Source organism: Periplaneta americana, chromosome 17 (assembly GCF_040183065.1).
Source record: "Periplaneta americana isolate PAMFEO1 chromosome 17, P.americana_PAMFEO1_priV1, whole genome shotgun sequence".
NCBI lineage: Eukaryota > Metazoa > Arthropoda > Insecta > Blattodea > Blattidae > Periplaneta > Periplaneta americana.
The window spans coordinates 13864898-13887089 of record NC_091133.1 but is presented as its reverse complement, the minus strand read 5'-3'; the positions used below and the strand labels follow the sequence as shown (position 1 = coordinate 13887089).

Sequence of the window (22192 nt, the reverse complement as noted above, 5' to 3'; positions counted from 1 at the left end):
TATTTATTTATTTACCTTTGTACTATCAATAAAAACATGTTTTTTTTTTGTAATTATTTTAAGTGGCAGCCTTTGTATGTAAGTAGCCTATTTACGCCGTATTCTGAAGTATAGCTAATTGATTGCAATAAAACACTATTTTCGAACCCGTAATAATTTACATCACTACTCTGAATCTTGATCTTACCTTTGTGCATGAAGTAATATTGAAAAAATACGCGTCACGTATAACGAAAGCAATGAGCAAACACAATATCACTCTAAAATCCAAAGACGTTATATAGTATACTAGACTCACACGGAGGGCTGGTGTGCTGTCCAAAATTGAAACCTGTCTGCGCATGTTCACGCCGCCATGAAATAGGTAGAAACAGCATTGTCATCAATGTAAGGAATCACTGTATGGCAACAAATCCCTCAGACACATAGCGTTTTTATCGAGAAAAGACAATGGGAGTTTGGCAATTCCATCAGCAGACATCGTAAAGATTTGTAGATTATGTGAATGTTGCATTAGACAGTTGTTAAAGGAAACAAATGGCATGCCACTTAAAGGTCCTGTAGGTCTAAAGATAAAGAGAACTATTCTAGAACAGATAAACATAGGCCTAAATGAAATATTCCCTGAACTGCAGTAACATGTATTAGAAAACGAGTTTCCTGGCAATCACATCGTAAGAATTATATCTTTAACAGTTGAAATGTACACTAAAATTAGATGCCATCATACAGCAAGATCTTACAACGTTAATTTACATAGAACAATTGTCAAGCAGCATCTAACAAAATCCATCTCTTCATGAATCGAGAGGTATGTAACTATATTATCATGTGCATTTTTTGTGCTACTTATTAGTTACCGTTCATTTTTTTTCTATGTGTTTTTATTTATTCCACTCTTTTCAGGAGTTCCCAGTTCTATATTTCATTCGGATTGTAAATGTAAATAAAAACCTATGAGTATTATAACATAAATTAAATTGTAATGTAATTGTTAATCTCTACGTCATCTGGCAGCATCTATTAGAAACCATCCTTGCAAGAATTTAGAGGTAGCCCTGTGTTGTTATCTTTTTATTTAAAATGGTTTTTTTGGGGTATCTATATTGTCAATTGCACATGAATTTGTTTTGCAGGCATTCCCAATATTATCTTTCAATGTGGTTATAAATGTAAATAGTTACCTAACTTATATGAAGGCCTATTATAATATCTTACATTTTAATGTGTCAATTTTTGAGTCATCATCTGCCGCAGCATTAACCTACCCCCCCCCCCACTTTCAAGAATCAAGAGGTATGTTGTCTTTTCAAATTGGGTTAAAGTGCTTATTTAAAATTACTTTATATTTGTGAGAGGTCTATGCTGTCATTTGTACAGCAATTTTTGTTGTTGTTTTGTTTTTGCAGATATTCCTAGTGAATTATTTTTCACTGGGGTGTTATAAATGTATATAGTTCACATACAAATAATCCGTTTATATTTTGCCGGAGATATATATATATATATATATATATATATATATATCAGGGAACGGATTTATATGGACTAAAAATATATGAAATATGTAAATATATATGTACTTATTTTTACCAAAATATGGAATTAAATATGGATTTTTACCAAAATATGGAATTAAATATGGACTTAAAATTATAAAAAAATGACTATGTACGTTAAATATTGGTACACTTTAATCAAACTAAACAAAAAATATAATGGACGTACCTTATCTTCCAATGTAGTTTCAACAAAACACAATTTTTATTGTCTGTTACCATAACAATAGGTTACAAACATTTCTTTCAAGTGCTGAAAAGTGAATCTTCTTCTATTGTCTCTGAGGATAGATTTATACTGACTAAAAGAGCGTTCGACGTCACAAGAAGTAACTGGTACATAATTCAATTTCACAATGTCTGCTGGGGATAAGTCCAAGTTAATCTTCACTGTTGATTCACCACTCATCACAGCAACAACCTTTTGTAGTTCTTCATATCCAGGGTTTTTTGAAAGTACAGTGTCCACCTTAGCTCTTACTGCATCTGCAACTTTACCTCTACCACGATTCAGTTGTTCCACAGTACTATTTATAATTTCAAAACTTTCAGATAGTGAAAGGTGCCTATTTTGGAGACTTTTGAGCGTTTTTATGATGCATGAAAATGTATGCTGAATGTGAGCTAAGTCATTCTTCACACTTATGTCACAGGTAACTGTTTTCGCAGTATCAATTGAGACTGCATCTTCAGAGTCCAATGCAAGGAGAACATTGTTAATAGAGTCTATATGTTCGGCATAATATTCAACTGCTTCTAGCCATGTACCCCATCTAGTTAAAATTGGCTTTGGTGGCAATGGAATTTCAGGGTACATTTCTTTCAACACGTTAACTCTACTGGGAGCTTTGAGAAATACTTTTTTCACTGATGAAATCAACAAATCTACTTTAGGGAAATTGTCTCTGACCACTTCTGCCACACGATGAAATGCATGCGCCACACAAGTAAAATGAGTCAATTTAGGATATACAACAGATAATGCTTGTCCAGCTTTGACCATATAAGGGGCAGCATCGCTAATAAAGAATAACACATTATCGTACATAATACCCTTTGGCCACAGGATACCCATAGCTTCGTTGAACAGTTTAACTATAGTTTTGTTATTGCACTTTTCTAGAACATCACAATGTAAAAGAATTCGTTCAGAATATTGTTCACTTAACAAACCGATAACTACATTACCAACAAGTCTACCTTCTTTGTCGGGAGTCTCATCAATGGAAACCCAAATTGAACTATCTTTAATTTCATCTCTTATCTTCTGTATTGTCTCATCGTAGATGGATGGAGCATACGTCTTCCTAAGTGTTGACTCATCCAGGATTGTATGTTGAGTATATTTTTCAAGGAATTCCCTGAAGACCTTATTCTTTAGTTTGTAGAGAGGAATATCAGCAGAGATGAGAGAACGGCACAGGTCGATGTTAAACTCAGATCTTACATTCGATGTTGTTGGTTGTGTTAAAAACAATTGTCTCTGCTTGGAATTTAGTTGTTTGTTGGCCTGATGTTTACTAGTTGTAATGTGTTGTTGCACCAGGAACTTTTGTGTAGATGATACTGCACACTGACACAAATTACAAAATAATATTTTATTGTCAGTTGATAAACCATCTTCTTTAAATTCTGAAATGTAACTTGTTAGTTTTGATTTTAAATTGACTGAATGACGTACTTTTGGCATATTTACCGTCTTTATAGTATGATTTACAAAACTGAACCTATGTGTACTCTGACTGGCATTTAACTGTTGAGCTGCACAACTGAAGTCTGTTAAAAATTTTAAATTAAATTAATACAGTTTTGTAACTTACTTTCCCATTGTTGATAGGACTGCTAATTTTCAAATAACTCTGATGTTAAAGGGATTACTGAACATGTGTTTAAATCTCTATTGTTGAAATGTATTTTTAAAAGTTAATGGAATTTTGTTTTGTTTTATTGTTAAACCTAATATAATATGGACTGTTTTATATGAAATATGGAAAATATATGGAAATTAACGAAAATATGTACTAAACTCTAAAATATGGAAAAATATGGAAAATAAAAGTAGGATTTTTCAACCCTACACATTGTGAAACATAAAGATAATGCAAAATATAAATTATATTAGCTTTATAAGTAAATATGTATTTACATATAAATCCTTTCCCTGATATATATATATATATATATATATATATATATATATATATATATATATATATATATATATATATATATATATTATTAAAAAAGCAAGGAATATCATCTTATTGATATAACATATGTGCATAAAATTACGTACTATCACTCCGCAAGCAATGATATATATTTATTTAAAATAACAATATATCATGTAAAGAAATCCACTCATAAAAAGTATGTTTTTTTACATAATGTGATTATGTTTAGTTTTTAGGTCCTCATGATACCTATTATTTGCAATGTATTAGATACATGTAGACTATTTTTTATAATTGATAGCATTCCCTTTATTAATTGTAGAATTACTTATAAATGCGTTGTAATTTTGCTACCTTTGCGCATTACATTTTGCGTGGTTACTTATGTCCTGTGGTCTAAAAGTACCGGTAATATAATTTTCGATTCTCTAAAAACTTAACAACATCACATACAGTATTTATTTCACTTAAGAATTTGATTATAATAAGAACTTGTGTAATCAAGGTGCATGTATTTACGACTTGTGATCTAAGAGTAATACATGTTAATATAATTTTCCATTCTCTGAAACCTAAGAATATGCCGATTAACGTAAAAATTATACATTCTATAATGTGTATTGCGTAGGCCTATTTATGGATGTATGAGCATGTTTTCTATCAATTGCTGCGTACTTTTTTTCTTTCCTTTAATGCTCTGGCCCATAGCAATGAAACTTTGAATATATTTATTTCGTCCTAATTTTACGTTAAACGTCGAAAATGGACATAATCTGTCAATTTTAGATCATCACAGCGTTAAATTGCGCGATTTACGTACTGCTATGATGCGTCTGCTCTCCTACATCATGGCGGCAAGCGCAGCGTTCAATTTGCCCCGGTTTCCTCGTTCCGCGCAGCCGAGACTGTAGGGGCTTGCTAAAATCTCCCGCCTCCACTCTGCGTTGCCAAACCTACCCATGCCCCGGCTTGTAACTAAAGAAGGCTCTGTAAAAGGAGATGTGCAAACGTGCTGTCCCGATCCACTCCTGTCAAAGAGTTTGAAATACTTATATATTACAAACTCTTTGAGGCCGGTCAAGGAGAAGCGAAGCGAGCATCAAGTCGGCCGTGCACGATATTACGCAGTATCATTGACACAATTAGCTGGTGGTGTTGTAGCCGGAAGTTACGTAGTTAGATTGATTCGTGGCGACTTTGTGTCTTGCTTCGTTCCTCAGCGTGTGATATTACACCTTCAAACTTCATCAAGTAAGTAATTTTGTGTCTATAGTTGGGTGTGGCGGAAATTTTGATTCGGTCAATGTAGAGTATCCAACGCCCACTCAACGAATATTGCACTTTTATCACTGCCAATGTTGCGCTATAAACCAATTTTCGGCAATCTAATGTAAAAGACCGCCTACAAATATTTGGATAGTTTCAGAGAAAATACACAAATTCAATCTTCTAACACGATTTTTTTGTTTTTAAATAATTAAGTAATTTGCTGGGAGACATCGTTAGATATAGGCCACTCTTACACTAAACTGGAGTAATTTAAGCTTATTAATCAGATATGATTCTACTTACTGTTTCTTATATGCTCACCTGTATGTAATTTCTAATTTATACATATTTCATTGTTATTGCCCATCCAAAGATCGTTAAGAACGATAAATATTACTTCACCCAGATAAGACTGACGTCCTATATATAGGACACGGGACGTTTCACACAAATATGTTAATAACAATGACTATGACAGACTAAATATAAGAAAAAAAATGGAGGCAATTTATAACACATAAGGATTATGGTATCATGATTGCCGACTATGAAAATCTTACACAGCAATGTTAAAAAAATAAAACGTTCCGTCCTATATATAGGACGTCAGTCTCATCTGGGTTAATATCTCCTATCTTTCTTCAAATAGTGTTTATATGCTATGTTAATTTTCATTTGTTTTCATAAGTTAACAATGATGCACATTGGGAGCAACATATAAGAAATTATTTTCCTACACAATCGACGCTATATTCACATTGTTTTGAAATGATTAATCGAAGATGGTTTGCTTATTGTTTATTACACGCACATTTTTATGTAATTTCTATACCGTACGTTTTTTTTCTAACCCACGATCATTAAGAATGGTGAATATTATTCATGCTTGTTTCCTCTACTTCTTAAAATAATGTTATGTGGCATGTTAGGTTTTATTTGTCGTTATTTACGTAAAAATGATGCGATAAAAAAAATTCGTATTCACGCCACATCCCTATATTAACATTTATTTTTCAGTGATTTATTAAAGAATGTACCGGTATTTAAAAGACTAATAATTTAGAAACCTGTTACATAAATCATCCTTGTGCCAAAAGAGAATGCTCCCTGAACCAAATTATATTATACAATGTACCGGTATTTAAAAGGCTAATTTAGAAACATAATTACATAAATCATCCTTGTGCCAGAAAGAGAATGCTCCCTGGACCAAATTGTCGTATTTTGCAGTGGTCGTCAGTACTCGCTGAAATGGGTAATAATAATAATAATAATAATAATAATAATAATAATAATAATAATAATACGTGTGTACTTTGCATAATTACTCTGATAATGTAGAAAATGAAATCTACGCTTTATCACAAATTTAATATAGTCCACGTAGAATACTAATTTTACTCCATTTATACTGCATTATTGATCCGGGGAAAATACTAATGTTTCAAACAAACACTTTTTTACTAGTATTTTCCCCGGACCAAAAAGTTAAATAAAAGATTGGTGTAAAAATTAGCATTTTACCATGGACCTCATTGGAGATTTTCCGTTTCATTTTCCCCGTTATCCGAGTGATTTCACAAAGTGCTACGATACGGCGTGCCTGTGTTTATCCTGTGTAGTATTGTGACAGGTCAGGTTAGTTTAGGTTAGGTGTGTACTATTCTCAGAGGTTAGATTAGCTGTATAGCATTATATGAAAAGTTAGGTTATGTAAGATTAGGTATATAGTATTATATGAGGTTATGTTAGGTTAGATTATTTGTGTAGTATTCTCAAAGGTTAAGTTAAGTTAGGATAGATTAGGTGTGTAGCATTATATGAAAGGTATTATATGAGGTTATGTTATGTATAGTATTATATGAGGTTATGTTAGGTTAGATTATGTGTGTAGTATTCTCAAAGGTTAGGTTAGGTTAGGGTAGATTAGGTGTGTAGAATTATATGAAAGTTATTAAATGAGGTTATGTTATGTATAGTATTATATGAGGTTATGTTAGGTTAGATTATGTGTGTAGTATTCTCAAAGGTTAGGTTAGGTTAAGTTAGGTTAGGTTAGGGTAGATTAGGTGTGTAGCATTATATGAAAGGTATTATATGAGGTTATGTTATGTATAGTATTATATGAGGTTATGTTTGGTTAGATTATGTGTGTAGTATTCTCAAAGGTTAGGTTAAGTTAGGGTAGATTAGGTGTGTAGCATTATATGAAAGGTATTATATGAGGTTATGTTATGTATAGAATTATATGAGGTTATGTTTGGTATTCTCAAAGGTTAGGTTAGGGTAGGGTAGATTAGGTGTGTAGCATTATATGAAAGGTATTATATGAGGTTATGTTATGTATAGTATTATATGAGGTTATGTTTGGTTAGATTATGTGTGTAGTATTCTCAAATGTTAGGTTAGTTAGGTTAGGGTAGATTAGGTGTGTAGCATTATATGAAAGGTTAGGTTATATTAGATTAGGTGTATAGTATTATATGAAGTTATGTTAGGTTGGTTTATATGTGTAGTATTGTCAAAGATTAGGTTAGGTTAGATTAGATGTGTAGTGTTATATGAGAGGTTAAGTTGGGTTACATTTACAGTAATAGGCCTACTTACGATTTATGGTTGTGGTGGATATAGGAGTGCCGCCCTTTTGTAGAACTCGCACAACAGATGGGACCTGGGGAAGTTTGCCTTGAATATGTCTTTATATGCCATGCTAATTTTCATTTGTTTTCATAAGTTAACAATTATGCACATTGGGAGCAACATATAAGGAATTATTTTCCTACAGAATCGACGCTATATTCACGTTGTTTTGAAATGATTAATCGAAGATGGTTTGCTTATTGTTTATCACACGCACATTTTTATGTAATTTCTATTCCATACGTTTTTTTTCTATCCCAAGATCATTAAGAATGGTGAATATTATTCATGCTTGTTTCCTCTACTTCTTAAAATAATGTTATTAATTTGTGCTTTGTGAAGTTATTCCATTTCTTTGTTTAATATAATGAGTTAAAAAAATGCAAAGAAAATCAGTTATTATAATATTATTATCTTGTACATAGCAAGATCGATTATTCAATTGATAGGATATTTTATGAGGTTGTCATGACTGAGATATCTATTGTCACAAGCAACAAGTTATACTAAATATGTTTAGTGTAAAACTGGCCTATGACTCTATAGTGGGCGAGACATAAGTAACATTCACCTTTGATTCTTTACAAGTGTATTAGTGAACGTTGTTAAATACAAAATAAGGCATGTGACTACTGTAGCCTGTGAATGTGGACTCAAGGCGTTTTGTAGTAGCGATGTATTTCTAATGTTCATAAGTATGGGCTGGAATTTATTTTAATAAATTTTATTCTTTTTTTATGTCTGGATAGGGATATGCCCCTGGATAGAAATGCTATTGACAAAACTGTAGCCGTCATGATGGTCTTTTGTTTTTTAAATGGCCATATTTCATTGCTTTTCGGGAACGAAAATCCTTTAAAAGTGGCGGAAAACAGAATTTAAGTATTTAAAACTTAGTGAAATAATACAAACACCGAATTTAAAAAAATGCATCATTCCTACCAAAAAAAAGAAACAACAAATTACTTTTCTATAACGTAGCACAATTTCTTACTGATTATTTAAAGACGCTTTATCAATTACGAGGTTATTTAACGTCGATGATATTGGTCATAGAGAGATGAGGCCGGGGATTCGCCATAGATTATCTGACATTCGTCTTACGGTTGGGGAAAACCTCGAAAAAACAGGTAATTAACCCAAGCGGGGATCGAACCAGCGTCCGAGTGCAACTCCGGATGAGCAGGTAAACGCCACAGCCGACAGAGCTACGCCTGTGGCTCGTAGCACAATTATGCTTTCATTTCTGTAGGGCTGCTTACCTACCAGAGAGCGCAGGATATGCAAGGCGTACCCAAAGCCTGAGGAAACCAAATCTAACCTGTCACTGATCCTCGACCTTACGAAAATTCGCCCAAGCTCTATTCTACAGTGCCACAATTTGCACAAACGCATTTATGGGATATTAGCTTAAGCCATGTCTTAACAAGAGAATTTGTAGTTTTTTCTTTATTTAACAATGACCTCTTTGAAAGTTCGAGAGGCGTCCTTTTACAACCGAAGCACAAACCACACACTTTGGGTCCTGCCCCCTCAATGGTCGTTAATCAAAACACTCAGTGATATGATCTAACTTCACGGAATATAATCAAATCTACCATTTTATAGCCTACGAACGCCAATTAGCGGGAAATCCGTACACTCTCACACATTACGAGAAAACATTATCATAGTAACTCCACAATCTTAGAAGCATACGGACGTTTGGTCACCAGAGAGCCATATTCTACCACGAAAGAGGTAAAGTCACTAAAACCAAGTAGGCTAGACACTAAACAAATCTTTTATAGTTTGATCGCCACTTAACACACAAATAAATGCGCCCAAACTGACATTAATATTTAGAAAATAGGAGGCCAACGTTTTCATGGAGTATTCAAATCGATTTCAGTATGCTCACTGTGTTGATTCAAAGGGATTCAAAACAATGTGAGTCTGAAGTGGGATCGTATCATATTCAATACGCATTCAGTTGCATGGCAATGCGTCAGCTATCCTATTCAAAACGATTTAACTATCCTATTCAAAACGATTTAATACTCTGAGTGCATGCACGATCGTGATTTGTTTCATCTGCCAGCTGTTTTACCAAGAGCGAGCGAAACTTTGTATGTTTAAAAGTCGTGTTGTAACACATAATAGGCCTCCATTAACAGCCAGAATATTAATTTTCCATGGGAATCAATTACAAAATGCAGTGTTGTTTATAGCCAAGGCCTACAAGATGACCAACATTCTAATCTAACATGTCGATGACATGTTAACTAACACAACTACTTTCGAAGCTTCGGTTTCCGTATTCAAATGTGCTACAGCCTAAATATTTACAAGAAACTATATACCCTTTAAATATGTACATATTTACAACAAGACACTAAAGTAATTCCCAATTTCTGGTGGTGCAAATACTTATTCTCTCTGCAGGTATTTAAATGAATCCATTTCAAAATAAATAAGAAAATTTATTACACATTTTTAAAATTGATTTATGAGCTTTTTGGAGTTTTTAACCAGTTTTTTTGTTCAATATTTGTAACAATGTATCTCGTTGTGTCCAATCTCAAGTGCTATCGTACTGGAGTCAGATGCATGATCTACCTCTGACCACGTGACAGTCAACACCGCACTCTCATGTGTCACTTACTGGAGTCTACACCGCTCACTGCTCCTGCGCGGCCGTGGTTTACATTAACGATTGTTGCCACTGTTGCCAAAACTTTTCAAGGAATAAAAACTTTGGAGTGTTCGTAAGATTGTTCAATAATTTATTTTGCGTTACAGTGGGAAAGACTAAACAATTTTTGGATAAATAGGCCTATATTATGTTCTGCGAAGCCTGTGGTATAAATGGTAACCGTCGTATCGTAGTAACTAGGAATCCGACCTAAATCTCTGGAAATATGCATGCATGTATGCCCTAAAAATACCAGAACAACACAGAAATTTGGAAATATGAAACTAAAGAAATTAGGCTAAATATCTAAAAATTAATTAGAAAGCTTTTTCTTCACAATCATACAAAACAGTTTTTGTGAATTTTAACTCCTTCTCTTGGCCTTAGCGAACAGTTCAGCCTGTAAAAATAGAAGAGTGGAAAACGTCTGTACTCTGCGTGAGTAATTCTTTTACAGCTATGTTAATGGGTCACTGAGTGTTTATGAATTACTCTGACAACAGCGGTGTTGGAACTCTTAAGCGTGACATGTGAGGGAGGGGTGAAGGAGAGACCGACCAGCAACAATCTGGCCATATTCCTAACGTTCTTTTTCCTTTCTCTTCTGTTCTGACAACTTACTGCTGGCGAATCCAGTTACTCCAAACTCAATTTAAGCGTAAAACATTTCTAAGGAAAGAAAATCCAAAATAAATAACCAAACGAAAGAAAGTCTGTTGCTATTATTATGTAAAATATGTGACTAATACGTAGAGAACTGTTAAAACAATTGCAATGATCAAAAATATGTTTTTCTTTCTACTGCAGCATTCTAAGCACTCTTTTTACACGATCTTTGTTTTCAGGCCTTGATATTTAGAACTCCCACTCAGAAACTTGTTGCTAGGATATAACGTAAAACTATAGGCCTACTGAAATAAAGCCCTACAGTTTACTTTTTGTTATTTAGTTACCATTAAGGTGTATTTTTGCGAAGGCTTTGCAATAATATTGCTCTAAATTAGCAATTCAAAATGTATTGTGTTTAGTATTTTAAAAACATGTATGTGCAAAAAATGTACAATACACGTTTGTGAAGTGCATTACAAAATCTCGGAAATTGAATAACTCGCTCTGCTTTTCCTCGATTTTATAAAAAGCGGTTCCCTTGTATCGCAATATAGGCCTATTGTTATCGTTAGTAAAAATATTGCTTAATATTCCACATTGTACCAGAGGCGTAAAATATTACCATGGGAATTAAAACGCCATGCCTTCTATTATGACGACATAACTTGACGTAAAGTTAAATATTATATGATTTGCCGTGCTATAATATTTAACACATCATTGTTGTCATAGCAATGCCTTTCTTCATAGACCATGATTTCAAGCTACCCATCATTACAAATTTGTTGTTATTTTTTTATTAGGCCTAAATGTTTTAAAATGCTGTCGTAAAAAATAACGTATGAAACACGTTTATAATTTTATACAATTGCTGCACTCGTCAGAATTAAGTAACTCGCTTCACTCATTTATTAAACATTGGCTCGCACAATGTAATGTAGCATTATAAAGTTGTTTCATAATAGGTCTATAGTTATTTAACATTACTATATTATATTTTCTTCAATTGAAGCGTTGGGCCGAATAACGATCTATGTTACAATTTTTCAAAATCGAATTTTTAATGAAATAATGCTCTGTATAGTCTGACATAGCTGTCACAAAAATTGTTTTGCAATATATATATCAGAGACACTTCTACACGAGTTACAACCATGAATACTTTTTGGTTGGAACAACGGTCTATGTCACTAGTCACTTCTAGCGTATCCAGTTGTTTTGATTGTATCGGGAGTTATTGCATGGAAGTTTGTTCTCTTTACGAATATTGGATACTTGAACTCTGTGTATCAGGTTTCAGTTAATCTATTTTGTAAAATGGACGACTGGAAGACAGTGAAGATTTCTATGGTAGCTACTGACTGGCTAAATAAACCCAGTAAAAAAAGGATCCAGACAAATTAATATTAATAAGTGGAAAGTTGTATCACGAAAGTCCCCGAGAGGTAATGGTCTTGAGTATAAGCTACAACAAGGAAGACGAAGTCGCAAGTTATTGCGAAAGATCCCGCAAGAAATGTAAGTTCCTGTCTGTTATTTTTGCAGTATTTTATTAGTTTTATTTTAATTTACACTTTACCTAGTGTTAGTTGGTCTATGTTGTGTTTTGCCTCTATAGTTTGTCTTAGAATTTTATCAAGGTACTTCGTTTCAGGAACAGATTTGTGGAAATTCTTGTAAGGAGATGTGCTCACACCTTGCTCTTGATGTCAGAAAGGTGCTGTTTAAAATGTATTACTCTCTTACAGTCAGCATTTGAAAACTGTGATTGTTATTGTCTTCATCATTAATAAAATTTATACTTAACAGATAAGCCATCTGTTGGGATGGATACTGAATATTCGGGACAGGGGTTCAAATTCCATAACCGAACAATTTCCCAACTGTAGTATATAATTTTCTTTATTCATTTGTTATAGTTAGAACTTTCATTAATTTAATGGTGTCCCTACATCTCAATAGTCTACTGTAATTATTTTCTAATAGTGTTATTATTTGATAAATATTGTATTTGTAAAGTGAGGGACAGCTGATTGGTTTCTGCAGCTTTCTCTCTCTAAAGCTTTGCGACTCTTCGAGGATTCAAGCTTACTGTCCATTCTTGAATCGCTCTTCCATGAAAAATATATTCCATCATAGGGCCTACCTTTGCTGTAAATGAGGACAGCAAGTGAACTACAAAATAAAATAAACTAAAAATATATTTAAGTTAAGTGAAAACAAAAATCCAAATTAATATCAAAAGTCGCAAAAATGGCCAAGAATGTAGCACCAAAATTGAAAAAATTAACCTAAAAACGAAACAGTTCCAAAAGTGACGAAATTGATCTTAAAACTGTGAGTCTTACAACCAGAAATGAATCATTAGGATTTATGTATTTATTAACAATGTCTGCAACTACTTAGATTAAAAGTAACATGCTAGCAACCTCAGGCCGTGCTGATTATGGTATTGTTCTAACACTGCTGAGATTCAAGATGTGTAAATGAGCAACTGTTGTTTTCTGCGGTCATGAACTTGTAAATTTGTTCCCAATCTCTATAATTATATCAAGTTTGTACTCAATTGCAAACAAAAGAAAATCAGTAATAAATGTTAAAGTAACTAGATGCGATTTATCTAAAAGTAGAAACATATCTAATCTGCTCCACTTGTACGATATTCTGAGAGTAACCCTTGACAATAGTCAGTCAGTGAAGCTGTATTATTATTATTCTGATCTAATATTTTGAGAATGAATTTTAATGGACTTTGTAACATATTTGAGTGAAGCGAAGTACATAATGGACAGAAATGACCTGAAAGCTGCATTGCTACTCATTCATTGCAGTTTCTTAAGTTCATTGGAGTACGTGTTAACGGAAGGTCACTAGTGACTTATGAATAGTATTTGTAGGTTTTACTGTTTTCCCTGCTTTCTGATGTGCAGGATGGCGAAACCGAATCCTATTCCCGACCTCAAGCAGCGAGTGAAGACCCTGGAGGGACACGTTCGACTGCTGCTTCCTCTCATAGAGGAGGTCAGGGTCCTCAAGGAGAGGTTGGACTCGCGGGCCCTGCTTGGCCTGGAGGCAAGGAAGGAAGAGGAAAAAGTAGGGAGTAGCAACAACATTGAGGAGCTGAAGGAGAGATTGGCGCTGAGAGAGAGGGAATTAAGAGAAAAACAGGCTGAACTGGGAAAGCTGAAAGAAGAATCGGAAAGGGTAAGGGTTCCGCTGTTGCCATATTTACAATTACTGCTGAACACCTTAGATTGGGTCACAGTACGGCTTTATTCCACAGAATTATTTACTCATACCAGGCATTCAGAAAATGGGTGACGAGGGAAATTGAAAGATATTTAAGACCAATTTGTAGCCATGTACAAAATGCAAAAGATAGAATTAGAAATGTCGTGTTTAGTACAATATATTCAGTAGTTTGTTGTGTCTTGTTCTGTTTCTCATCATACTGTCACCTTACTGACTGGGCTACGTCTGAACCTGATTCCTTTGTGGTTACAGGAGAAAGTAGAACTGAGGCAAAAATGTGAAGGAGAGCACCAGTTGCGGCTGCAGCAGGAAAAGGTAAGTGATGAGCTGTTACCATGGTTAGAGATACAGTAATTGGACAGTTGAGGGTACATTAAAAGTTGGAGCAGTAAGCACGAAAAACTTTAAAATAGGCAGATATGCAGACGCCAAGGTGTGTTCAAATAGGCACTTAATTGAATGATAAATATGGCTACTCCATTATATATCACAATGTAGTGACAGTAACCGTACTGACAATATCTGAAAGACGAAAATGCCTGTAGGTAAGTGACAGGAGGCCGAGAACAGTGAGAAGGTTTGAGTGGGTGAGGTGAGGGGATAGCAAAAGTGTGATATATATGGTGCTGCTTGTATTTGCCTTGAATAAGCTTCTTGATTCACCGCCCAATTTGCTGGCAAAATTTTCTAATGAAGCTGCTTATTTATTTCACTAGCGTGTTATATTGAATTCCCATTGACTAAAATACACTCAATGGCGAGATGAACGCGTCCAACACAAATGTTGAGTCAAAGCGATAAGCCGGTTGATTTTACTAGCAGCTTCCAAATAAATGGAATGTCAGGACTTCAGGGAATGAATTTCTGAACAACTGGTGAATACATCTGGCTTCAGTGCAGGCACGAGCGTTGATATATGCAGCTGTCCTCCAATGCTAGGTCCTTAAAAAGCAAGGTTATGTCCCCCGAGCTTAAGATGAGAACAAATAATTTTATTGACTACTCCTGCTAAAGAAGAATATGTGACAGAACTGTTATTAAAATATTTCACTGTTATAAACAGTTACGAAATAAAAGAGGAGATAGGACCGTGTAAATATTTATGAACTAGCGAATTTTCCAGCCAGATATTAATTCTGGAAAAACATCAAGGTACCGACAGAAGAAGCTAGGAAGTAGCCTTAAAAGCAGGAAAATGTAGCCTAAATCACGCTTAAGTGACAGGAGTCCAAGGACAGTAACTAGTTTAGTGTCAATTAAATCAGGGTAAAGCTAATAATGAAAAAATGTGATTACATACAGAGAAGGCAGGTCTGGAGCAGAGGTTCTCAAAGTATGGGTCGCGACGCCTTGTGTTGTCATGTAAAGAGCAGAGGGATGGATTATAAATTGAAAGAAACAATGCCTTATTAACAACATTTATGTTGTATTTGAGGAAAACTTACTGAAAAAATTAACGACGATTTTTAGATGCAACCAAACCCAAACTTTAAATTCCCGAACATTCATAAATTCACGTTGCACCACTTAACCTCTCAGCGGCTCATTTAAAGTATTTTACCATATGTGACACAAAAATTTATTGTTGTGTCCCATATCTGACATCAGTATTTTGTCGTAGCACTTGCCACGACAAGGGCGGATGGCTTATGTTTGTGAACATCGCAAGTTATATCCTACTATCAAGACAACACAACAAATTAGACACTGCGTTATACTTCCTAACTCTCTGATAATTTATAAACTGTGCTTGCTTATGGATAGGAGGGATTCCTATAGGCTATAGAATGTGATCTCAGGCTTTCGAAATGATCACAAGTGTAGAAATCCACTATTACTAAGTTTATTAACAAGATATCAATTTATCACAGATAGAATATGTTGTTGTTGTCTAGTGCCTTGCATTTGGCAATGAAGCCATTAGCAGTCGTGCGTTCCAATACTTTTGAACTGTAGTTTCTTCTGATCTTAATGCTTCACAGGTCTTCAAGTGGTCTTCATTCATTTCTGCTGGATCGTTACACAGGACACATATGGGTGAAGCTGAGATACCTATTCTGTAGAGATGACTTGCTAGACAGTCAGATAGAATATTGAATATTGAAATTGAACGATTTAAGAACTATCAAAATTGCTGTTAATTTTTAAAGTATCAAAATGAACTAGTTAAATGTAAAGTACAAGAATTGAACTGATGATCTTACTTACAGTTGATTGTAGGGCGAACCCTGGTGCAATTCAAAGACGATGCCATTTTCCTTGCCTTCTTCATGGATGTCAGGAAGTTACGCCTGCTACTACATGACCGCTGTCTTGACCAAAGACTGATGAACCAGTGACTAATGGCCGCGATTTGGACGTTTCTCGAACCGCGTCCTTTGTGACATAACAGAGTGACGCTATTTTGTCCGTGAATCTTCTAAAAAGACGGTATTGCATTCACTAAACACCACGCTTCTGGTTCTTAACTATTATTTCAGATCAGCATTTCCTGTTGTCACTTGGAACAATACAGATTTAAGGAACTCTCACGACTGAATTTCTGTTTTTGATTTAGCCAATAGAAATTTAAACTTAAAACGAATATCCAGTTAGGAATCTCGCGAGAGATGCTGGAAAATCTTTCGTTATATGTCAGCTGTTGCATAAGAATGATTTTGTGCTAAAATGCAAGCATTCGCATTTCCTGTGTTGTTCAAGGACTGGACTCTGCTTCTGCTGACGTCGATAAACTGTACGATAATCTGTTGCAACAGGAAGCGATCTCTGTCAGATGTCAATGATTTAACTGAATGTTTTAATAAGTACGATTTCATTACTTTCAAATAAAGTGAAAATGTATTGCTTATCATAATCCTTGGGCACAACAAAAGCACTAGAATTGATCAAATTTCTTTTTGTGAAGTAATTTCAACCAAATCTGCTTGTTCTACCTTGGGCTGTTATTAGAGTAGCCTATGTTTACATCCTGGTCTTGTAAACCACTATTCAAAGTGTTTGAGTGTTTGAGAGATATAGGCCTATCAATAAGGAAGACACGTCTAAGAAGCAAAATAGAATAAATTGTAAAATATGTTTGCATATTCTGATTTCTCATCTTGCAGGTACGCTACATTAGAAGTTGGCTGCTATCGACTGGTTTTCAGTAAAGTGATCATTTATTTCGATTTTATACGGATTTGAATTTTTAGAGGGAGATACATACACGGTAGTGGGGGAGGAGGGTTGCAAAGAAAAGTCTCTCCAAAAAATGGGCAGCATCTTCACAAAGTTTGACGGACACTGGTCGAGATGACCAGCATCCCATTTATTTTGGGGTTTATGAAAGTCTGAATTATGTTCTGGGTAGTTAGGTGATCTGCGGCCCATTTCTTTTAGAGCTCATCATGAAAATATAAATTACAGTTTATTCTGGTAGTATATTCAAACAGTGGCCCATCTGTTAAAACTTCATAATGAAAATTAAGATTAACTTCCTGCAGATGTCCAATTTATTTGAGGACTCGTAACATTTCTTTTAACTCTTTAGGGAAAACCTTAGGCGGGGTGAGAGATTTTATTTGAAAGCCTCTATCGAAACGTTATACATTGGTAGCTGTTGTCTCATTACCTGATACTGTATACCGGCCATGAGCTTGATTCCTTCATGAGACCTGTTGCTTCAAGTCAGACTATCACTTAACTAGCTGAGCTTTCTGTAATCCAGAATTGTTTATATTACAGAGTTACCAGGATCAACTGAGGAAGCTGAGACAAGAACTGGAGGCTGGACGAGAGATGAGGCGCCAACTGGAAGAAGTAAGTGTGAGCTGTTACCCTGGTTACAGTTACGAGGGGGTTTATGTGCTTCACTCAGTCATTGCAGATTTTAAAAATGATAAAAGCAATAATAGTTATATTGTTATTGTTGTTATTATTATTATTATTATTATTATTATTATTATTATTATTATAATTACTACTACTACTACTACTACTACTACTACTACCACCACCATTGTAAAATCATCATTACCATCGTCACAGTAGTCATGTTTGTAGTCAAGTTATGGACATCTGTGGTTCTTCTCAACCAGATTTGTTTTTAATTACAGAGTAATGAGGAGGCACTGCGAGTTTTGCGAGAAGAACTGCAGGTGAAGGGGGAGGAACTGAAGAAAATGGCAGAAGAACTGCAAGTGGAGCGCCAGAAGACAGCAGTAAGTGTGAGCTGTTGCCATGGTTACAGATACTGAGCAATGATTGATACAAACTGTTACAACAGACATTGGGAACAGTTGCAGTTGGAGAGCAAACTTAATTTGAGTTTTCTGACCAACTAGTACTGTTGTTAGTACTGTTATTACTATTGAACTTACTGTAGTTATGGCTACTATCACTACTACTGGTATTAATATACTTATGGCTACTGTTACTATTACTGCCATTACTGTAGTTATGGCTTCTGTCACTACTACTACTATTATTGTAGTTGTGGCTACTGTCACTACTACTGACATTAGTATAGTTGTGGCTACTGTCACTACTACTGCCATTATTGTAGTTATGGCTACTGTCACTACTACTGACGTTACTTTAGTTATGGCTACTGTCACTACTACTGCCTTTATTGTAGTTATGGCTACTGTCACTACTACTGACGTTATTGTAGTTATGGCTACTGTCACTACTACCATTATTGTAGTTATGGCTACTGTCACTACTACTGACATTAGTATAGTTGTGGCTACTGTCACTACTACTGCCATTATTGTAGTTATGGCTACTGTCACTACTGCTGACGTTACTATAGTTATGGCTACTGTCACTACTACTGCCTTTATTGTAGTTATGGCTACTGTCACTACTACTGACGTTATTGTAGTTATGGCTACTGTCACTACTACTGCCATTATTGTAGTTATGGCTACTGTCACTACTGCTGACGTTACTATAGTTATGGCTACTGTCACTACTACTGCCTTTATTGTAGTTATGGCTACTGTCACTACTACTGACGTTATTGTAGTTATGGCTACTGTCACTACTACTGCCATTATTGTAGTTATGGCTACTGTCACTACTACTGACATTAGTATAGTTGTGGCTACTGTCACTACTACTGCCATTATTGTAGTTATGGCTACTGTCACTACTACTGCCATTATTGTAGTTATGGCTACTGTCACTACTGCTGACGTTAATATAGTTATGGCTACTGTCACTACTACTGCCTTTATTGTAGTTATGGCTACTGTCACTACTACTGACGTTATTGTAGTTATGGCTACTGTCACTACTACTGCCATTATTGTAGTTATGGCTACTGTCACTACTACTGACATTAGTATAGTTGTGGCTACTGTCACTACTACTGCCATTATTGTAGTTATGGCTACTGTCACTACTGCTGACGTTACTATAGTTATGGCTACTGTCACTACTACTGCCTTTATTGTAGTTATGGCTACTGTCACTACTACTGACGTTATTGTAGTTATGGCTACTGTCACTACTACTGCCATTATTGTAGTTATGGCTACTGTCACTACTACTGACATTAGTATAGTTGTGGCTACTGTCACTACTACTGCCATTATTGTAGTTATGGCTACTGTCACTACTGCTGACGTTACTTTAGTTATGGCTACTGTCACTACTACTGCCTTTATTGTAGTTATGGCTACTGTCACTACTACTGACGTTATTGTAGTTATGGCTACTGTCACTACTACCATTATTGTAGTTATGGCTACTGTCACTACTACTGCCATTATTGTAGTTATGGCTACTGTCACTACTACTGATGTTACTGTAGTTATGGCTACTATCACTACTACTGCCATTACTGTAGTTATTGCTACTGTCACTACTACTGACATTACTGTAGTTATGGCTACTGTGTCTATTAGTGACATTACTGTAATGACTACTCTCACTACTACTGACGTTACTGCAGTTACGGCTACTGTCACTACTACTGCCATCAGCTTCACTCAGCCTAGTGGAACTGTCACCTCGCTAACTTAGCTTCCTCTCACCAGATTGTTTTGTCTGTTGCAGAAGCTCAGAGCTGTGGCTGAGGCGAGGCCCAACCTGGAGCAGAAGGACAGCGAAGGCAGGACTGAGCTACACCAGGCAGCAGAGCGGGGGGACACACACATTGTACAGCTGCTCCTGGATGCAGGCAGCCAGGTGAACGCCGTGGATCATACTGGCCGCACGCCCTTGTGGCTGGCAGCACGTGAAGGCCGCCAGAATGCATGCAGGGTGCTGCTGGCTGCCGGGGCGCGGCCGGATCTGAAGGGAGGACCATCTGGCGGCACTGCTCTGCATGAGGCTGCATACCGTGGGCGCCGTGCAGTGTGTGAGCTGCTGTTGGCAGCTGGGGCGCGGCGCAACGAGCGTGATGCAGACCAGTGGACTGCTCTGCACTGTGCAGCATGTCGTGGCCACGCCCCAGTGGTGCAGCTGCTGTTGCAGCATGGCGCTAAGCGGGGGGCGAAGAATAAGGAGGGATGGACGGCCCTGGACCTGGCGCGTCGGCAGGGGAACACAGAAGTGGCGGCCATGCTGCAGAGCTGAGTAGGTGCATTGCTGCCAACACGACAGCAATACCATTATACCACAGTAAGCAGAGGGAATTTGTTGTGTTGGCATCACTGCTCTGAGTGTAATGCTGTTACTTCATTGCTCTAGGCTGTCGTTACTCTCGTGTTGTGTGGCTTTGTTGTGGTTGGAGCTTGATACGCCACTGACGATTATTATTATTATTATTATTATCATCATCATCATCATCAATATTCGATTGTCTTTGTAATTATTGTTTAAATTACTGTACAGAATATTGAAATAAAGATGTGGGAGAATGATTTACGTTGATATCACTGTCTGTGTAGAACATACAGGATTGTTGTAACTGTGTCATTGTGATACGCCACTGATCCTTCATCATCTCATCTGGACTATTTCAAGTACAATAAGTAGCCTATGTTACCTCGCCCTGTCCAATGATCTTGATATGCCACTGACTGCCGCTAGTGTTCCTGCTGCTCACATGCACATCAATACCACGGCCATTTTTATGCCTATATTTATTAACAATATCAATGTGAACGAAAGCATTTCCGTTGGCATCACTGTTCCTCAACCAATTCGACATTCACGCCTAGAAAGTTGTCTTAATTACGTTGATAAAGTACTTCACTGATAACTTCAAAAAGTGAAGTAGGGTTTACGGTCATGCACGCTTTGATCGTGGCTCTGGTCCTTAGCTCGCATGGTTCGTGTGTACGTCTGGAATTTTTTATTCTGGCGTCAGTTAAGCAGCATTTGTTTGATTACTGTGTAGGCTATAATTCAGTCGACCCCTTACCTAAGAGCCAACTGGCTAGTCTCTTAAATTGAGAGAAGTCATCCTGCCTAAGGTATTGCCGTGGTTTTGCTAACGCGCTAAAACAAATGAGGGGATCGGGAGTAAAAACATGGTAAGTGACTTTTATTGCTTTGAAGTTACAGCTAAGCAAACATTTATACACGCCTCAGTTTGTATAGTTACCAGGAAAGTAAAATCTGTATACCTCTGCCATTTGTTGAGATGTTGGAAAACTAACTACTGCATTAGACGCAGAATGTAAGATACCATATTGTACGCTACATATCTAATTTTTTTTTACCAAAATGTCAGTTACCATGTTTTACGCCCAAGTCTCTCAAATGTCGGAATTTGCCACACACCTGCATGTCCTTCTCTGTAAAGTTTCCGTAATTTTTGCGATAAATTCTCGACATAAATGCCCTGGCTCAGCGTTGCATACTACCCGTTGCATGAGCGAGGTTACTAGGCTCTACTGGCACTACGAAAGGACAGAGAACCTTTCAATTTGCAGATGTAGATCTCGTGGCGTCTCTTCTGGCGGCCTTGACTTGCCCTAGCCATCCAACATCACATGGGCGAGTTTTATCGACTCCACTTGCAGTGCGAAAGGACAAAGTTCCTTTCAATATGCAGGATTATACCTTTCGACATTTCTTTC

At 36.1% G+C, this 22192-nt stretch overlaps 1 protein-coding gene across 1 annotated transcript; it reads left to right on the top strand.

Annotated features, from left to right (window-relative positions):
- The first annotated feature begins 4839 nt into the window (after window positions 1-4839).
- LOC138692986 (uncharacterized) lies at window positions 4840-21028 on the top strand. The gene is made up of 6 exons (XM_069816460.1): window positions 4840-4984; window positions 13856-14129; window positions 14430-14492; window positions 17901-17975; window positions 18272-18376; window positions 20220-21028. Exons 2-6 carry the CDS (start codon window positions 13857-13859, stop codon window positions 20739-20741), a joined length of 1038 nt encoding a protein of 345 aa, XP_069672561.1. The 5' UTR covers window positions 4840-4984; window position 13856; the 3' UTR covers window positions 20742-21028.
- Window positions 21029-22192: the final 1164 nt, after the last annotated feature.